The 20380-nt window shown below is 41.1% G+C and overlaps 1 protein-coding gene across 2 annotated transcripts; it reads left to right on the top strand.

Annotated features, from left to right (window-relative positions):
• Positions 1–157: 157 nt before the first annotated feature.
• LOC127536674 (mucin-4-like) lies at positions 158–18645 on the top strand. 2 transcript variants are annotated; one of them, XM_051957680.1, is made up of 7 exons: positions 158–301; positions 4633–6663; positions 7007–7187; positions 9181–9383; positions 15024–15170; positions 17261–17359; positions 18455–18645. In XM_051957680.1, exons 2-7 carry the CDS (start codon positions 4849–4851, stop codon positions 18524–18526), a joined length of 2517 nt encoding a protein of 838 aa, XP_051813640.1. In that variant the 5' UTR covers positions 158–301; positions 4633–4848; the 3' UTR covers positions 18527–18645. The 2 variants fall into 2 exon arrangements, with proteins under 2 accessions (XP_051813640.1, XP_051813639.1); XM_051957679.1 differs by having other exon boundaries at positions 9178–9383.
• Positions 18646–20380: the final 1735 nt, after the last annotated feature.

Below are 20380 nucleotides of genomic sequence, written 5' to 3'. Positions count from 1 at the left end.
CATCTGGTGATTTGTGTAGAAAATATAAACAGAGGAGGAACATTTGCAAATTATATTCCATAAATTGCTATTTGTATGTAACTGTGTAGCTGTAGCTGATGTACTGAAAGTAAATGCCTGGTTGTGACCTGCAGAGGGCGTCCTGAGCCCACATTGCCGCTCTCCTCCTCTCCTCCCTGTTTTCCAGAGACGCTGCAGACTGTGTCCTCATCATCACGGCTCAAACTGATCGTCTGCCTTCCTCTGCTTCTCCCTCTCCTCCCTGTCGAGCTCGTCTCCGGCGGATCACCTGAATCTACCGGTAAGAATTCCCCATTTCACACCGGGGGACGGCGGCTCGTTTCTGCCTCCTTCCTCCTCCTTCTCCGTGTTAATTGGATTTATTGACACTGCTGCATCCGCTGGAGAGACTGCGGATGCTGCTGCTGTTGTTTGTTGGTGTTGGTTGTCATGTTCAGGTCATTTGCTAATTGTTTGCAGGATTCTAATGTAGCTGTTGCATTCAGGGGAGCTGGAAAAAATACAGGTAACCTGACAGGAGGTGGGCTCACCTCAGCTCAGAGTATGTGGTCCCACTGTGGATTATGAGCTTCTTTCATCTGCATCTCATGTTTCTGTGTGTGCCCTGAGAGCAGAAATGTCCTTCCTCTTTTTTAGTGTTCTTTTCTTGTGCAGGGATCATGTGTGTAGATGCTCTTTGCAGTATATTTAGAAACTAGAGTGTGAGGCAGCATGAGCTGGATGAATGGACATTAGTAATAGAGATGTGACAGGTTTCCTCTGGTGTGGATTGAGTCATCACAGTTGTCCAAATGGTTGGAGTTTTTCACATTATGTAAGACGTGACACCAGACAACAGCTTCTACATCCACTAAGGCCTCAATTATAGGATGTAAATGCATCAACGCTTTGCTGTTAAATTAAAATGATCACCAAGCTTCCGTAGGTGCATGTGTTTTGTTCTTGCAGCCACTTGTAGGCCTGAGAGGCTTTACCACTCTATATAGAGATAAGATATTATGCGAGCTTTGGCTGGTTACACAAAGAAGTCAAGGCCACTGAAGCATTAAAATAAGCGGGAGACTGGTGCCTCCATTTTCATCCATCTTCAATATTTCATGAGGATCCCAGTGTGAGCATGAAGTGAAGCTTGGTGGACAAATTAAAGGCCTCAATCTGAGCTCTGGTTCAAATATATGGTTGCCAAAAAGGAGGGACGTTTGATTCCACTGAGGAAAAACAAGTCACTCACACAGGCGTTTCAGGCACAGATTTCATCAGAGGCCCCAGCAAAGGTCTTGCCTCCATATCAGGAGGCAGGTGGCGGGGTGGGCTGCTGAGCGATGGGGGGGATGGGGGGGGGGGGGGGGGGGATACATGCTCATGGAAGCATGTTGCTGAGACCGAGCATAAATTTGCTCGGTATCCTCTCGTGCCATTATGGTGTCACCGCAGGAACATTAGGAGCTTTACAGCAGCAGCGGGGCAGACAAAAGAAGCAGGAACGTAAATTAGAACCAGAGAAAAACATCCAAAGAGATGGAGGTGACAGGGCCGAGGCAGGAACGAGCACTGACAGTGTGAATTACAGCAGCACTGTATGTGACATGTAGATGGAAATGGGAAAGTGGGCGGTAAATTAAGTGAAGAGTATCACTGCAGTCACTCAGAGTACTTGCTCTGCACTTTTTACAGGCAGTAAGATGAGCAGCATCCTGCACTTTCCTGCACTGCACTGTGTCACTCAAATCTCAAGAGGTATGTGAGTAGAATGAGGTTCAAATAGATTGAAAAGTGTAAGAAATCTTGTAATTTTTTTTTCTCCATGAGAGCCTGTAAAGCAGAATTTGGAAGTTATAGTTAGATTTCATGCCCCAAAGTAGGGCAGGTGTAATCTGCTTTAATCCAATTTAGATTACCTGAAGTTGCCTTTTTGTAGGTCATTTGTAGTTTTTTTTATATTCATACAGACTTTCTGTCCCACATTTGCTTGTTATAATAACTGAATAAGTCTTTGATGTTATCAATTTCTTGATTAAATCTTCATTCTAAAACTAAATAACAAGTGAACCATGACCGTTGTCTTGTCGCCGTGCTGATGAGTGATGATTTGCTGTAGTATCTCTGCAGTGGTCTGCCCTGAATTGATTCGGAGTCGGAAATCAATTTAAAGGATGGAAAGCAATCATGGCTGCAGCAGGAACAGTCCTGTTACCGGGTTGCAGCTTCTTTCCTGAAAGCGATCTGTTGTCACGCTTGTCAGACAACATGCTACATGGAAGAGACTTTATGTGAGGTCGTGGTTGAACAGTGAGCATCTTTTATATACAGTCTATGTGTGAGGGAGGCGAGGGAGATGCAGGTGTAAAGGAATCTGATCCATTGGTTTGCAGTACAGCCACACTACACTAAATGCTGCCTCAGCACGCGCTCTGCAGAACAGACACTTCTGTCTTGGGACCCTCTTTGTGTTTCTTGTTAAGTGTACAAAAGTGCATAAAAGAAAACAAGAACCCTCCAGTATATATGTTTGTAGGTGGTAGGTGGTTTGTAGGTGCATCCAACTCTCATGATCACACAACAGCACAGTTTTTCTTTTCTTGTGAGGGGAAATGAGATGCCGTTTCCTGCTGTGTAAGTGAATTTACTGGGACACCAGTGGAGAGCAAATGCGTAAGGTGGAGCAGCAGTCAGTCAGTTTTGACGCTAATCGGCTGATGAGTATAACAAGGACAAAACAGTGAATTCAGCTTTGCTTTAAGCACAAGCTGTAGATTGTTTTTATGTTGCCATCACACCTCAATCCTTTTTGTGGAAATAACCACTTCATATAAGCAATGAAACATGTTCCATTTTTTTATTTGTGATTGAAATGAGAAGGTGGGAACAAAATAATGGAAAATGATAATGAAGAGCAGTGAATTGAAATTTCATTTGTGTTACCTAATTAACTTGGCAACCTGCACCGAATAATGGCGATGATAAGACGTGGTTATGTGCGGGTGCTTTTATGAGTTGTTGATTGAGATCAAAGGATCAGTTAAAACTCTTTGCACTGTACAAAGGTTCATTCAGTAAATAGGTCAATTGCAGACAACCTGGCTGCAGAGATGAAGAAATGGCACAGAAGGAGCACCACCTGGCTTATTGCAATTTGCCATATAGGCCGATAAGATTCTCTATGCTGGATATCAGAGCAATCCTCGTTGATTTTAACAGACCCAATGAGGCCCAAATGGTCCTGGCATTTCCCCCCCAAACTACAGTTATTTATGTGTGCAAATTCACTATTTTGCCGGATTTTTTTTTAGCATTTCCGCTGTGCAGAAATCCCACAATTTGGGGCTAATAGCTCATTGTATTCACAGCAATTCCTGTCACATCAAACAGCCTTTTAAATAGTTACACAAATGCACAAACAGGTATTAAGCTCATCACAGGGAGAACCCCTAAAAGCACCTGTAGTACTCAGGAGTTCAGAGGTGACCTGTCATATATGTAATTACATGTAAACACTGAAAATGGGAGCCCATTCACAGCTAAGGCAGAAGTGAACAGACTCGCCGCCACCTGTCAGCCTCCACAGAACAACACAGCATGCTGTCATTATGGCACGATCACACAGCTCCTCTGAACGGACACAAAGATGTTTCTAATCATGTCGGGCAGTGAAGTGCTGTTGAATGTGTATGTTTACAGGTTTGTAATATTTACAGGAGTGTGTCAATAGTGGATGCATCAATAAGCGGTGGTTCGTCCACAGAAAAATGCAAGAGATTATGGGAAAAATTAACAGTTGCTGCAGAACATACAGCATATATTACAATTACAATCTCAGTTACTCAAAGGCTGATGGCAAAGCATAAAACTTCATAAAACAATTTCTCCTAAAAGAGTATAATGTTATGTTCATGTAATTGTCATTGTCACATCCCTTCTGTCTGTTCGTCATACACAGACAGAGACAGTCATTTCCATATACATGAATGATATTTAATCATTCTTATCTGTATGTTAAATGTAGAGACCTCTAATTAAACTCAGTGCAGTAGTTCTATTGGAAATGTTAGTGTGTAAGTGGATTTTTTCAGTGTCAGAGGTTAATGGTCTCTTGTTTGCAGCCTTTCCTTTCTCCTTAAAAGCCTTCCTTTTCAGAATTCTCCTTGCGTAATGGGTCAGGTTTTAGTCAGGAAAAAAATGATTCTGGCAAATGACAGCCCACTACTGAGGTTTGTCCTACTTTTAGCTCTGGTTTGCAGCCATACGTTTATGGGTGGAATCCTAAATTCTACGAGATACTGTCTCATATAGTCGTGCCACACAGCTATCAGAATATGTTTTCCATTGTTCCCAGTGATCACTTTTACTCCAGAGCACATCAGTCTATCGCTGAGATTTAATTTCCTAATTATGTCTCTTGAAGAAGTAGGACACAGCAGAAAACAGCATGGCTCTGCCAGAAATTCTAGGTTCCCTGACAATACTTGAGTGAGGGCTTTGACACAATAAACAAACATGAGTGTTGGATGTTTCCTGAGTTTACAATTGTTGGCTACTTTCTGATCAAGTCGTCCTTGCTTTTGTTGATTTTCTTATTTGGTGTCTGCTGTTGTTTTTTTTTTTTTTTTACAGGATAAGGACTCCCAATGTCATGAAGAATGATCTTCAAAATTATACATGATAATCACTTTGGATTTCTGCCACATTGGAAAAATATGTGAAGATAGGCCCCTGCTGTGCCTCTAAGGCTGTTTGATGGGTAGCCCGACTTTTTTCGTAATTGATGCCGTGGATGACTGATTTTTAAAGTGCTCTTGGGGGTGTCATAGACTCAGAGCGGCTTTCATAATGTGTGAGCGAGGAGAGCCCCTCGGTGAGGGGGAGTTAAGGAATAACAACCGGCAGGGTGGCGTGTTGACTGATAGCGATGCCAATGCCAATGCAATTCAGACAGAGGATGGTGGGAGAACTGGGGAAACTGGCTCTCTGTCAGGATTGATGACTGAAACAGCAGAGCAGGATAAAGTGATCATCTGGGGCACCGACTCTCAGTGTGACGATCCCGAGCTGGCGGAGTTTGAGATGCTGGAATGTCAGGAGCTGGAGGCTTATCTGGTTGAGGACGGGGAAGACTTTGTTGGGCTTGCAGAGCGGAAGGAGCTTCAAGAACAGCCGTCGTCGTGCAGAAAATCGACAATAGAGCAGGCAACAGATAATAAGAGCAGGCAAGAGGGGAAGTCAGTTCCACATGGTGCCAGTGAACAGGAATCCTCACACGTCTCTGAGAGCAGAGAGGCGTCCAGGACGGAGTTAAGCTCTGAAACAGATGTCTTTGTGTCCTGTCTGTCCACTATTTCAAGCTTAGCCACCGCTATGGACACTACTGGCAGAACCCAGATGACAGACTCCTGGCACATGGCCTCTGGTCCTCATTCAACTATCTCAGAAGACATGACTCTGGCTTCCCAGACTTGTGCCACCATCTCTGAGAGCAAAAAGGCCTCTGCAAGAGCTGATCATCCATCCTCATTCTCTAGAAAAAGCACAATACACCAAAAGGATGTGAACCTAAATTTGAATTCAACACTTCTCCCGGAGGAGGTTGCTTCACAGGCACAAGTGAACAGTGGAGTTTTATGCAAGGATGTTGGTGATGAGCACAGGAAGAACAATAACAGAGCAGGGAATGCCATATCGGTGGATAAATATGATGATACTGAGCACAAGGTTTCACCCTCTGCAACAAAAACACATGAAGAAAGCAACACTAAAATGGATAAAAGCACACAGGCTGATGAAACCCCTGGTTTGAACTATGGGCCACCCAAAACAGGTACAAAGGGGACTCAGTCATCGGTTGAACCTAAAGTCATAAAGAAGCAAGGCTCATTTGATAACACATTGAAGAAACAAAACTCTTTTGACAGGAGTTATAAAAAGCAGCCTTCGTTTGAGAATACTTTAAAGAAGCAGCTCTCTTTTGATAACAGCTTAAAAAAGCAGGGCTCCTTTGAGAACACCAACACCTCCAGCTCTTCAAGTCTGGAGAGGAGGAAGCCATGGGGAAGCCCCAGTCGACCAGCAGCTCCCTCGTCCCCTAAAACTACCTCCTGTTCCCCCAAGAGACGTCCTCCTGGTTCTCCAGCCAAGGTCCAGGGCATCAGGGCATTGAGCTTGGAGCGCAGTGACTCCCCTCTTAGAGATGCAAATCAAACTGTCAAGCCACCGGGGAAGACAAGTTTGAGCAGCGGCATCCCCAAACCTGTCATACCCCAACAGAAGGAGGCAGAACCCAGGAGATCTTCTCCCCCACAGAAGCCCAAAAATGTCCGACCAAAAATCATTACTTACATTCGGAAGAGTGCTCCAGCAAAACCCGAAGCTCCACATGAAGCCTCTACACACCCACCAAGACTATCCTCTTATTCCAACCCACCAGCCCACAAAGATCCAAAGGGTGGTCCACAACCGAAATCCACCCCGGTGCTCTGTTCCTCCAACCTGCTGTTTGATAAATATCGACAGGAGATGCAGAAAGCAGGTTACTATCCTCCAGGCATCACTGCGACTGGGATGAAACCTCCAAGCAGCAGCGTCCCTCAGAGGCTGGGTGGGAAGTCGGACAGCTTTCATGAAGAGATGTCAGAGAAATATCTGCAGGAGGTGAGAGGTTTGATGTATTATGACGCAGCATTAGTGGTACTACAAAGGCAATGACTTTGCATGCCAGTGACTACAAATAGCAGCAAGTTGGAAAAAAAATGGAATGATGCAAAGATTTTTTAGCAGTTAGTGCATGTAAGAAAAGTGCTCAGTTTCACCTGTATTGCTTATTGAGCCCTTTTTGACATAAGGTAACAAAAACTGGATAAAGCACAAAACCTAATGTAGCTATTAGTCAAAGAATCTAGTTTATCATCATAATGTCAAAACTTATAAAATGTCATCACTAAAAATCGCAAATGTTCCAAGGAGAACTGACTGTATCGCTAATGTCCCAAACCAGCATGTTCCCCAGGATGGAGGAAGTGTCTACCGCTCACCCAGAACACTGAGGCCTCAGCTGGGGTTAGGGGCCGTCACCAGGCAGCCTGCAGCCAAGACAAGAGTTCAGCCGATGGGTCAGAGGTCAACACCAGCAACATGCCAATCTGCTCAGACAGCCAGAGCAGGTCAGGATCTCACAGGTGAGATGATGATCTGTTTCCATCATGCCATCAAATTGCAAGTTTCGAGACATTTTTGGTGCATTTTTGCCATCAGAGACAGTTTTATTAGATTTAAGAATCTCCTGCATTTATTTATAATCAGATACTGACTGACCTCTAGGACGTATAAAATGTGTCTTATTTCTTGAATAGCACAATCTGCACCACTTGTTCGGTACGGGTGTGCAGTTTTTCTCTCCAGATGCCAATTAATGCAGTTTACTTTCATTGTTTCCTAGGTTCCACTGAGGTTTTCTACAACTAAAACATGTAATTTTGCACTGATTATATGAAAAATTGATTCAGTTGCTTGAGTTTCTTAATTTCCATAAAGAAAGAACATCTCCATTTAAACCTAAACAGCTCCAGCTACAAGTCGGCAGTTCGTACAATCTAATATGATGGATGGATGGATGGATGGATGGATGGATGGATGGATGGATGGATGGATGGATGGATGGATGGAAGGAAGGAAGATGCCCCATATATGCCTTTGCTTACACTGAAAAAACAGTGTGTTAGTTGATTAAGACAGATTTTGGAGAATATTCTGTGCACATCCCATCCCCTAGTTGTCGAGCTACAGAGAAGTTATTATTCGCTGAGCTTCTTCGGCTTGCTGAATGATTTACTTTTTTTTTTCTTTTTTGCTGTCATGCTTATGGATGAGTTTCAGCTTTTGGCTCCTAAACTCTTTGAAGTGCAAAGCGTTTGATAGCAATGTAACTTCCACATCCTACCGACGTGTGCTGCATTTCTCCACCTGCTCACATTAGAAGTCATAATCTAGTCAGAGTCCACATGTGGTGCCCTCTTATTTATGCACAATTTCATCACTTAATGGAGGCTGTCAGATGTTCTCATCGTTGTGTGTCATTTTTATAGTTTTATGAGATGTGTGAAACTGATATGAACTCTCTCTTTTCACTCATCAGTGCAGATGCATTAGTGCTGTGATTAGAATCTCCAATATATTCGCTCCAAATAAGGCTGGAAAGCAAATAATCATTTGAGGTTATTCTTGTTCCAGTGCGAAGAAATTACACTCTTTCCTTCATCCTGTAGGCATGACTGAATAAAATAAATACAGCATTGTTAAGGAATTTAGTTGTACTGGAGGGCAATATAATATATATATATATATATTGCATTTTATTCTATTGATTTCTTTTGACCTTTTAAAATCTGAATAAAACATCAATAAAATCACAAAATAGACTAAGAATTTACATGTCTCATGCAAATCACTTGATTTGCAAAATATAGAATTATTTTGACATAAAAAACTGTTAAAATACATTCACAAATGTAAAATAATTTTGAAAATATGACCCTTTTATTTAATATATGAAACTTTTTATTCAAGTTGAGTTCCGTAAATATATGTCTTAAATTAGACATAATTAGTGCCAACTGACAAAAAAGCAAGATTGGTTCAGTAAAATTAAAGTTAGGTAATTTAATCATGGTAAATGACTGCATTTTTGTGAGATGTTTCCCCTTCTATTGTTTCAGAAGTCCTGCTTCACTTTTCACAATTTAGACCTGAACTTCAAATAATGTTTGTTTTTTTAAAATATAATACCTTCTTGAAATTACTGCACTTATATATGTTGTTCACTTTTGGAAATTTGACTTTAAACCTTTGCAAGCTCTACTTGCAATTGTTTTAACTTACACTTTAATTACTCTCCCTATTTATTGCCTTTTCTGCAAGTTTGGGGTTCTCATATTGCTGTTGTGGCAAAGCTTCTTCCCTAAACAGCATATTTTATGTTATTTCTCTGTTCGCGTCTGCCTTTGTAGTGCTTCCTTTTTTCTCTTTGCTTTTATACTTTGACCTGATGTCATTGAAAAAGACAGACGCCCTTCAGATATCTCTCAGTTTTGCTCTTAGCTCTACATTTTTAATACACAGAGATTTCTCCACTGTCACTGCGGTGATGCATGTTTTTCTTTCTATCTCAAGCAGAGCAAAAGAGGCCAGGCCCAGAAACGACCCGAAGAGTCTCCTGCTCAAATCAGGCCAGTCTGGTCTCCGTCCTCCGGGCTTCTCCGCCCTTCCAGCTGCCCGTCTGGCTGCCTTCGGCTTTTGTCCGGAGCTCCAGCGTGTCGTCTGTGTCCAGCAACCAGTCTAATGACAGCAGCCACAGCGATCCAGCCGACCTTCTCAGCGTGAGTCACTCTTCTACTGTTTTCATGAAAGCTTAAAGGTGACCACCTCAGAGAATTAATAACATCAGACAGCGCTTCGTCTGATAAAAAGGATACTCCACATTTATGTTTTATCACATCTACATCTCTTTATGAATTCACCAGTGGGGTGTGGCTGCTCTTCTATTCGTCAGTTACTATAGTAACAAGCCGCTTGATTCCTTTCATTTTTCATTTATTTGTCATGAGTGTGCACTGGAAGCTGCTGCCAGCACAGAGCCTTTGATGAAGAGATTCTTAAAGTCTCTCTCCTCGCTCTGCTGCCTCCCCTCAGCCTGCATGCTGCAGAATTTCATCTGGATCAGATCCCAGAGCTCAGTGCAACACCAGCGTTGGTGAAGCTTTTACACGCAGGCCGCATCTAGATAGAGCGGTGACAGTAAAATTCAACTGACAAGATAATTATGTCTGTGTGTAATAGAGAGATGAGAAATGCGTCAGAGGAGAAGTCGTCGGTTCAGACTTAATTTTTAATTTATACCAGAAGGAGACTTTACTGACTGTGTACACCCTCCTGTGTTGTGTGACTGCAGACTCATTTGTGCTGACTCAAACTATCCATCATGGGAAAATGCTGAGACATACTGCACTGTTACGGTCCAGCTCTGAAACAATGGCATATAAAGGGAAGCTTATGCCAAGAGATTAACTAAAAGAAAGGCTGTATATGTTTTGCATGGATTTATATTGTTTAGAACAGACTTTTCAGATGAGACTGGCAGGAATAGTCTAAGCTTCAGTGTAACACAAAGGAGCTTACCGAAGGCCTTTAGTTCCAACCTGCAACACTGACACAACACATCGGCAAGACAACGTACACAAATACTGGTAAATACAATCCTTCATGAGAAAGATGTGAATCAGTTACACTTGTTCCACTACGAACAGCTCAATCAAGATTACTTCTTTGGTAATTTTGTAACACAAAAAAACTCACCAAAATTGGATAAAAATACATTTAAAACGTTTCAAATACATGTCCAGATGAGTTGATTATTAGTGTATACTTTGGCATTTAGTTTTACTTTTGGTCTGTTTTATGGTCACTAAATGTAAGGGAATCCACAATTGAGATGGCACAGGGGTTCAATAATGCAAAATTAAATACTTAACAAGACACCAAACAAATATAAGAGATGGGAGCCCAGGTGAAAACAAATAAAAGTGTGAAAGGCCCTGAGACCATGCCATAGGATCGACTTTTCTCCCTAAAGTTGATCAGCGATACCAGGGGAATCACTGCCAGTGACTCTCCAAACTGATCTCAACTAATAATGAATTGATTAAACATAAACTGCGAACAGCAACGAAGCACTCCGGATGGCTGCTGGTGGAAGATAAATCCTTCCAGCTGGAACTAAAGAAGAGTGGCAATGGAGAGGAGGTTAATGATAAATGTTGAGAAGTAATGATGAAAGCACAAATAGACGCGCATGTAAGTGTCTGTGGTGTATTAGCAGACTGTGCTGATTGACAGACGTAATTGTGTGTTAATGCTGTTAATGCTGAGGACCCTCCCCCTTACACTGCTGATGAAAGAGGAGTTTTCAGACTGGAAAAAAAAACCCACAACAGCTGTTGTCTCTTGCGGCCGTGGCGACAATAACTGCTTCATATATTAGCAGCAGTCTTTTGTTCTTATTTATGATAGAAAAAGTGATGTTGAAAACAAAAAGTCATGGTGAGGTTTGACATGAAAATCATCCAAAAAAAACATCTAACCAGCCCCTTTCTTGCCTCAAACTTTTGCTACAGTCCAGCCAGGAAATGGTTGTTTTTTCTGCTTCAGGTTCCTGTAGTTCTTTTCATCCAAAAAAATAACAATTTCTACAGTTTGAGATGATAACCTGCAGTCATGTGAGCGTGACTTAAATCGTTCTGTGCATTCCATTGTAGAGCTCTTTTCAAAAGTTTAAGCCAATTGCTGATTTTCTGTACTCCTTTTCAGCAAAACATGTACTCTAATTGCGGTGCAGTGATGAGATGTGGTGTCTACCAGATAGACAACCACTGGGGAGCTGCTCACACATGACTGGCAGCTTTATAGCAATGTTTCCCTTCGGGCAGTTGGCTCAGACTGCGGTGCTCTATTAGTGGCTGCCATATGCCTCAAATGCAGCCACATTCACTTCCAGCAAGTGTTTTGACTGGGAGTGATAGATGGAAGAGAGGAGGAAGCTATAATGACTTCAGGCAACTGGTGGCATATCAATTTATTTGTCCAGTTAGCTCAGGAGGAGCCACAGTTTGCTCATGTATCTGGTGCTGTGTGCTACTGATGGAGTAATAGGAGGGGTGTGTTTGCAGCTACGGTTTATTAAGTCAGTTGCACTCAAATCATCCTGAAAGCGGTTTGGATGCCACTATATATTAGCGATGAAACAAGTGATTGATAGAGTAGCTCATTTACAGAAATGAATCATTCCAAATTACTCATCTGGCAAAAACATGTCTTGTTTTCCTGCTTATCATATTTGAGGATTTGTTGATCCCTGAGATAAACCAAGCAGTTTGATTTTCACCTTTTCCCTATTTTTGACATTTTATCGACCATCTAATTAACATTAAAATATAGCAACGGACTGATAATGAGTTGCAGCCTTACTTTGGGTCCCATTTGATGTAGTTTGTAGTTATGGTTCACGTTATAATCCATCTAAAGTGATTTAATAAACACCTAAAATCAATTTAGTTCAATTAAACAGTCCTTACCTTAGTTTGCAGTCATTTTTATTTTGAGAATAGAATGTAATTATATCCAGACTGCATACTTGTTTCATGTGTATTGTACGGTACCAAGGCATCAGGCTTCAGTTTGCACAGCCGAGTTCCTCCAATTTAATCTCTATCTCATTGCACATTAATGCATCCAGATGCAGTCTAGTGCTGAATGTTTTTAACCCTTAGTTGAACCTAAGAAACAAAAATAAGTGGGAACATGGAGTGCTTGAAAGCAAAACAGCACTTTGTCTACTCATGTGGTCCTAATTAATCCTGTTGAGGGTCACAAGGAAAGTGGTCCCAGCATGCACTGCACAGAAAGCTGGGGCACACCAGACAGGTCATCACTCGATCACCAAGTTTATTGAGAAAACTGGCAAAAAAATAAATAAATAAACAAAACGTGTATGTACTATGTACGTATGCAAGCCTGTTCAGTTTCATGATATATCTTGCTTTATCTTTGCTTTTCTGTTTTTTGTTTCAGTCCACTTAAACAATCCGTATCTTAGATTGCTGTCACTCTATTTGAGAATGAATGTAATTGTGTCTAACTGAGCTCTTTAAAGGGAAAAAAAATACAAAATGTCAACCTGATTTACCTTACTGTCTATATCACACAGTTTTTCAATAATTTAAATAATTCTGTTCAACTAATAGGAGAAAAAATATATGAAACTCTACATTCAGTGGTTACTATGAATTAGGGAACCCTGATTGTTAATGCAAATCAAAATGCTTTTTTCTAATATTGTTTTTTGCTCTACAATATCTTCCTCATGCTTTTTCTTTTAGTCCACTTAAACAGTCCTTACCTAGATGCTATCATGTCTGTTTGCTAATCAAATGTAATTATATTCGAACTGATTTCTCCCAAGTAAAACATGCCAAATAACCTGATTTACACCAGTGCTACATCGCACAGGGCAAAGGGCTTTTGGAAGAAATTGTAATTTAGATAAGACTGTTCAATTACTGGGGAAAAATAACAGATGAGACTTGTACATTCAGTAGACTCTATAAATTAGGGAGCCGTGATTGTTTTGCCAAACACAATACTTCCTTCTAATATCCTTATTGTGTGTGTTCTCACTTCTTGTGAATCAGTCCCCAGCAGAGCAGAGTCCTGGAAGCTCGTTGCTGCTGATCAGAGGCTGTCGGCTGCGGGGGGTGGATTTGTACTGTATGTGCACACTAGAAACAAGCGTTTAGCAGTGTGAGTCAGCCTCCAGCCGTCTCCCTCAGCCAATCCACTTCTTGGCTCAGTCTTCATTTCAGTAAGACGCCTTTGGGGGAAAAAAAAACAAAACAAAACAATCTGCTGACTCTCCCATGTGGATTCAGGCTCTGCTGCAGTGAGAAGAGTCCCTGTGGTCCCACTGGAGGTTTTATATAAGCTCTGGCATTTTGACATCAAAACCAGTCTAATATTCCTTTTTAATGAAATTGATATTCTGTATTTTGCCATTTTGGCTCCAGTACAACTAAAATGTGACACCATATTGTATATTTTACTATAACAGCTTGTTTGGTTCCGTGATTCAGGCTCCTTGAATCATCATCTGACTTATTTAATCTTATTTTAGTTTAATGATATTCGAGTTAAGGATAAAACCCGTCCATCTTTCCTGTTTGAATGTGTTCTATTACCCGTATTTGTGGCCTGTGTCAGCTCTACCATGGATTGAGGAGCTGAATATTTTATAAGTAATTAGAGCTGTTTGGTTTATGACTCTTCACTTACACTACGAACTAAACCTAAATGTTGAAGTGTGCGAGGAGTGATGGAATTTCTTTTAAACTGTTAAGATTTCATCTCAAACAAATGTTCGAAAGCAAAAAAAAAAGAAACAAAAACTTACCATGTAACGCCCATGTGGATTTCTTCCTGGTCGTTTGAAGAAAATGTCTTTGGCCGTGTTTCTGTTGCACTGTTCTTGCTACAGCCTCAGTTGTCTATGAATCAAAGCCTTTCATCTCTGCAAAAGCTAGAGGCGTAATAAGATGTTATGAATAATTAGGATGTTTACAGCTCTCTGCTTTTTTTTTTTTTTTTGCTATTCTTGGTGAATTTCCGCAGTTAGAAAAGCTCTCCGAGGAAAGATAGTAATCTGCTGAAGCTTGATACGAAAAACACACCAGAATAACAACACAGTAATTTTTTGTAACACTTGGAGGATTTTATATCCTTTGCAATTTTAAGTGTAAAACCCCATTTACACTAATATGTTTATGCACTGATGGCACCACAAAGGTACAACTCGTGGGGGAAAAAAGCATGTTCTAAGCGATAAATGAAAGCTTTAATGTCACCATTCCCGAGAGAGTCACTGTCAAACTGAGGATCAGCATTCCCTCAGTGGTGCAAAGGCAAATTAAATCTCTCATAACAGACAAAATACAATAATCAGAGTATAATGGAGAGCATAAGCAAGTCTATAGGCCAGGCCAGACTGCATACTCATTATTGTGGTGTATCGACGGTACCAAGGGATCCGGCTTTAGAGTTTGCATAGCAGAGTACTTCCCGATATAGTACATCTCATTTCACATTAATGCACTCAGATATAGGCTTGTGCTGAACTTGTTTACCCTCACTTGCACCTAAGACACAGAAATAAGTAGAACATGGAGTGCTTGGAAGCAGAGCAGCACTGTATGTACTTATATGTCCTCAATTGATCCTGTTTAGTGTCACAGCATGTCCCAGCATGCACTGTGCCAAAGCTGGGGCACCTGATGTTACATACCTGCAAAAACAGTTTGAGTCTTGAGGTGCGATATTTCATTGCACATGTCTTATACAGGCTGGCTATACTTGATCAGATTGCGACTTACTGATTGCATTTGTCTGTTTCTGACGTCTTTCCTGCTCTGTAGATCCCAGCAGTGGCAGTGAAGACGCTCCTCTTCAGAAAGCCACAGCACCGCCCAGCAAAGCCCCCCATCATCAGAGCCGGCCTCAGCCTCCCAACGCCCCCAGCCTCCAGCGCCGCAGTCTGCCGCCACAGCCCTGCTCCCCACTGGGTACGACACAGACAGCAGAAACAAACATCCAAAGCTCGGTTTGTGTGTGCCGTGTTGCTGCAATCTCCAGATCAGAGGTCAAGGTGGCTGTGATGGATGCGTGAATGTGAGCTTGCAGAGATCTTAGCGGGAGATGCTTAGTGCTAGAATTGCTTTACGCTCGACTCATAAACTGAAGGCCTCAGTTCACATGTTAATACTCATTCCTCAGTATGAGTCAGTGGAAATTCCCACCCCTCTAATAACTGCACTGCTGTTCACAGGCTGCTGTCTTTAGTCTCGGTTATTGAAGTTGTTATTGAGTTGTATGAAGAGCAGAAGGACAGAGTACTTTACAGATGCTGATGTAATTTATGGTACTGGACCTGCATGGAAAGTTTAACACCTGTGCAATATTTGTATTTTAAATCTAAAAATTTGAAAAGCACACAAAGAGGCAAAAGCAAAATTAGTGTCATTACTAAAATGATTTGCTTATTCCAACAATTTCAGCTGCTAGTTGGACATCAAAGCATTTTAGTGAGATATTCCTATACTAAAATAAACTTCTGGCTCAGAAGTTTATTTCTATTTTTCTTACTTTAATCACAGATCTGTGTATCGATGGGGGGGAAAAAGGTTCTGCACAAAACATATTTACAGTAAGATTATGGTGCCCTTATTAAGGGCATTAGAGGAGATTAATTTCCTACGACTTTGAACGTAGCATGCGCACATACAACCTCTCCCTCACCCCCCTCTAACCTCCCCCCTCTTAACATTTACGAAGAAACGCCCCCCTCCAGAAACTTGTGTAGGAACTTGTGTAGGACTCGTGAAGTTGTCTTTTACGGCTGGGTCCCCCTGGATCTTTATCTGCCATTATGTAAAAAAAGATGAGCAAAACAAGTCGCAGCTAACTACGAAGCTATACCAAAGCAACACATACAGAAAACACTTAGGTCCAAGGCGTACGTAATCTACGTAACTAGGCCTGAGCCGGAAGATTTTTGATTGACAGGAAAGGGAGCAAACCAAACGCCTCGGTCCGAGCGCGTTGATTGGCTGATGTTTATCAGGTCCTGCCATGTCCACAGTTTTTTTTTTAATTTTTAATTTTTTAGAAACCATACATACAAGTCCACTAAAGGTCAGTATATTCAATTTATGTGAATCAGACAAATTTAAAAAAAAACAAAAAACATCCTCCATAATGCCTTTAATGTCCATTTTCCATCTCATTTTCCATGTAGGACATCTTAAGTGAGATTTTAGGGCAAAGTAATACATTATGAATTCCTATTAACTCAGCCATTCTGTGCTGTATCCGTACAGTTACTTAGCATTGCATCACAGCAGCGATGTAGCCTCACAGTGCACTCCCTCTCTGTCCATGTAGGCATCAGTGTTGTTAGGTGATGCACATTGTTGCCCGCGTTGGCACATTTGCAGTGAAGGTGGAGCGTGATCACCATCCTGTGGCCACACTGTGTATTTCTGTAGTGATTGGGAGCAGCTTCAGCTTCCTGCTACAGAATCTGAGTGAACAAGTGGAGCAGCAACTCCAGCTAGCGGCCAGTGTACCACAGTGAACATGCTTTCTTCTGGGTCCCATTATTTTGTTGGCACTTTTAAAAGAAAAATGCATTTTTCTTTCTCAGATCCGTTCACTAGAATGCCCTCTAGGGGTTCAAACTTCTGGCTTTTACACGTGCATGCTGGGTTGAAGAATCAAATACAGTAGTGCACTAATGGCCACAAAGTTTAATTGTCTGTAAATCATGGACTAGTGGAAGTATCCTGATTTGCTATGCATGTAAAATTGCAATAACACAAAAGTATTTATTAAAACACAGCACATAATGTCTGATCTAATTTAAATGTCAGGATTAATTCCATATAATCAATGGAAATACAAAATATTTTTTTACATAATGTGACTTCAATAAAAAGGAAGAATAATATTACTCTTATAAAGTGGAAGCAATGCAATAGTAATGTAAATGTGCTAATATTTAGGACAGTATTATTAATGAGACAAAATAAAAAATGGATTTCTTGTGTTTAAATATGCACACTGTAAAGCATATTACTATTTCTTTTCTTTGCAGCCTCAAGAAAAGATTTGCACAAGGACACAGAGCCTACGCCGTCACCAAAATCCTCCCCTAAAAGATTTGCAGTGGTTTCACCAAAACCACAGTCCCCCGGTAGGTCATACACATCACCTACATACATGTACACATGTACTACACGCACATACAGTGTGTGTCTCATATTACATCTCTGGTTTGTTCCCGTGTGGTACAAAAGAAGGAAGCAGTCGTCAATAATGCAGCACCATCAGCCTCTACTGTACCTTTAAAACTGCAGTCGCTCTCTCCCCACACTTCATCCCCAGACTTTACCCATGGCAGCCTGGTGTTGTCATAGCAACAAGCAGTAGCTCCGATGCTGGAAAGGCTCCTTCAGCAGCAGCAAACCCGCTGGCTCAGATTACAACATTACAAGTCAGCAATTTGTGCTTTTCTCAGAGATACAGGGAGTCCAGGACAGGTGATAAAGGTTTCCATACTGCACAGCATAGTAAACATACACTGGGAAGGTGGTTACAGTTGTGGGAGGAAGCTGCTGATTGGTCTGAGCAGACATGAGTAACAGTGAGGTGGAAAGACCATTTGTCACTGTGGGTGCAGAGAAAGCACTGAGGCTCCAAGCAATCAGCGGTTAATTTGTTTTGTGTGGATGTAAGCAGAGAGATTAAAGCGAAGCACATTTTCTGACTAGCATTTTGCTTCACCAACAGTCCAAAACCCCAAAAATATTCAGTTTACAAATCATATAGAACTCTGAATAGCAGGAAATGTTGATCATTTAGTTGCTGGAATTAGTAAATGTTGATTAGATGCAGTTCACTCATTATCAGTAGAGTTTATATTGCACAACTATCAAACAAGAGAATATCGCAACGATCGTATTTCGATTTTTACTGTTTGTAAATGACTATCACAAATTATCAGTGTATATTAGGTAGAAATAGTTGCTTCTTTGTTTCATTTAAACCCTTGTAATATAATAGCTGTGATATGGATATCATAGTGTCACATTGTATCCTTGTTTTCTACAGCTGCTTTCTACTGAAAATGTATCAGCAATTACAGAAGGAAGTGTAACTGTCTGTCTACATATGATACTGTTTATAGATATTGCCAATTTTTATGTAAAAATGTCCAGATTTAAACCATTTCATGAAGTCTAAGTGAAAATATTTAATTATTCCTTGTTCTGCTTTGTGTTTTCTGTAGTTTGTGGTCGACCAGCAGCAGTTCACGGTGCCGTTCGGACAGACAGGACGCAGGAGTTGGACCGAGCTCTGATCCAGCAGCTGCGTGAGCGCTGTGAGCAGCAGGCCCTGCAGCTGCAGAGCCTCCAGGCCGAGTTAAAGAAGGCCTCGCTGTGCCTGGATGTCTTCAGCATCACCACCCAGCACTTCTGTCACAAGGTAGGCTTTAGCGAAGCTCTCAGCAACACTGACAGCAGACTTATGCTTCCCTCAACTTTAAGAGCCTCGTGAAAGTCCAGAGTCATAATTCTTCCAGCCTAAATCCTAAAACAGGACTGCAGCGGGCGTCACACGGTCTTCTGCTGCTCCACTTTCCTTTAATGTCTGTTTAAGGAAGGTTTGATGTTTGAGATGTGGGAGCTCTGTATTAATATGCTAATTTATGAGAAAAGAATCTCAAAAATTATTTGCCAACTCCTGAGTATCATGATTTTGATTGTTTTTCTTGCATTAAAGCTGCTTGTAGCCGCATGATTGTCTTATAATCACAATAAATCAGTGCATGTATTATCCATATTGGGCAAAATTGAGTTGTTTTTTTGTCTTCATACCACACAATGAACAGAAAGAAGCTCACTCAAATTGGAAAATAAACCTTAAACATTATGAAATGCTTCAGGAAAGGGTTTACAAAGTAATAGATTTGACTGTTCTATAGAATCCTGTCATGGAACTTTGCCTGCATCATGTTTAATCTTGTAGTGAATTTATTTTATAGCTATTATTCAGACTATCTTACAGTGCTGCTGAAAAAGGCTGCAGTGAGCTTCAGAATGCAACTACAAAGTGTCTCGTATCCTCTAACACAAGTGACACCTGTAGCATCTGGCTTTTGTTGTCAGCATCACTTTGTTCACAAAGCCAGTCATTTGCTTGTAAAACCTGTTGTGGCTCTTTTGGATGTGTTGGGAATAACTGTGAGGCAGCAGGATCTGTCAATGAGACAGTTTGTGTTGTGGATTTACAAAGGTTTTACTTGTTTAAACAAAAGTGTGAATGGCTTTTTATGAGTGTGAATAGATGTGGATCTGATAGAGCTGTGTGATATTCCACGTCGGGTTGATCCTAAAGCTGCCGATTGAGTGATTGAACAGATCTAAACATATTTATTAGCTGAACGTCTGATGACTGATGTTTGCTGTGCAGCATATTTGCTGCTATTGGTGTCAAAATCAAGCATGCTTTTGCTTTTACTTCTTCTGACGTTGACTGAGTCTGTTCTGCTTCTAAAACCTGGATTAAGCGCTGGTGTCTTTCCCTTTCCTGGTCCTCTGCATGCATCTCATCTGTCTCCCAGCCCCACCCATGGTCTCTGCACTACACTGGGAGATGATTAATAAGATTAGAGCTGCCAGCCTGGTCCTGCCTGTGCTTTTAGTGAGACTGATTGTCAGACATGGACAGAATACCTTCTGAGATCTACTGGTGGGAGACTTAAGAACACATGTATCTTACATACAGTACATCTGCAAATAACAACCATAGAGGGATATGATTCTCCTTTAATGATTTTCCTTAAATTTAGTCTGACAAAATTGCAGTGCAAAAAAAATTCAGATGTAAACGACAGATAAAATTGATAGCCGGCCTTAAATCTTTGTTCGTATGTTTCTTGTGCATCTGTGGTGAAATACAGCTTGTTAAATTTACAAAATTGACCAAGATAATCTATAGTTGTGGCTCTGATAATTGTGCCTCAGACATTCAACACTGCTCTTCTGTTAGCGGCCACGTGTCCAGTGTGGATTTCAAGATGTGTTTTTGATGTATGTGAGATCAAGTGAAGAAATCAAGAGGACTTTTGCATGAGCATCACCTTATTTAAAGTGTTTTAAGGTGTTTATTAATTGAACTTTGATTTTTTGCAAGAAACTTTACATTCAAAGCT

Source organism: Acanthochromis polyacanthus, chromosome 13 (genome assembly GCF_021347895.1).
Source record: "Acanthochromis polyacanthus isolate Apoly-LR-REF ecotype Palm Island chromosome 13, KAUST_Apoly_ChrSc, whole genome shotgun sequence".
NCBI classification, from domain to species: Eukaryota; Metazoa; Chordata; class Actinopteri; family Pomacentridae; genus Acanthochromis; species Acanthochromis polyacanthus.
This window is presented reverse-complemented; position numbering and strand designations above follow the sequence as displayed.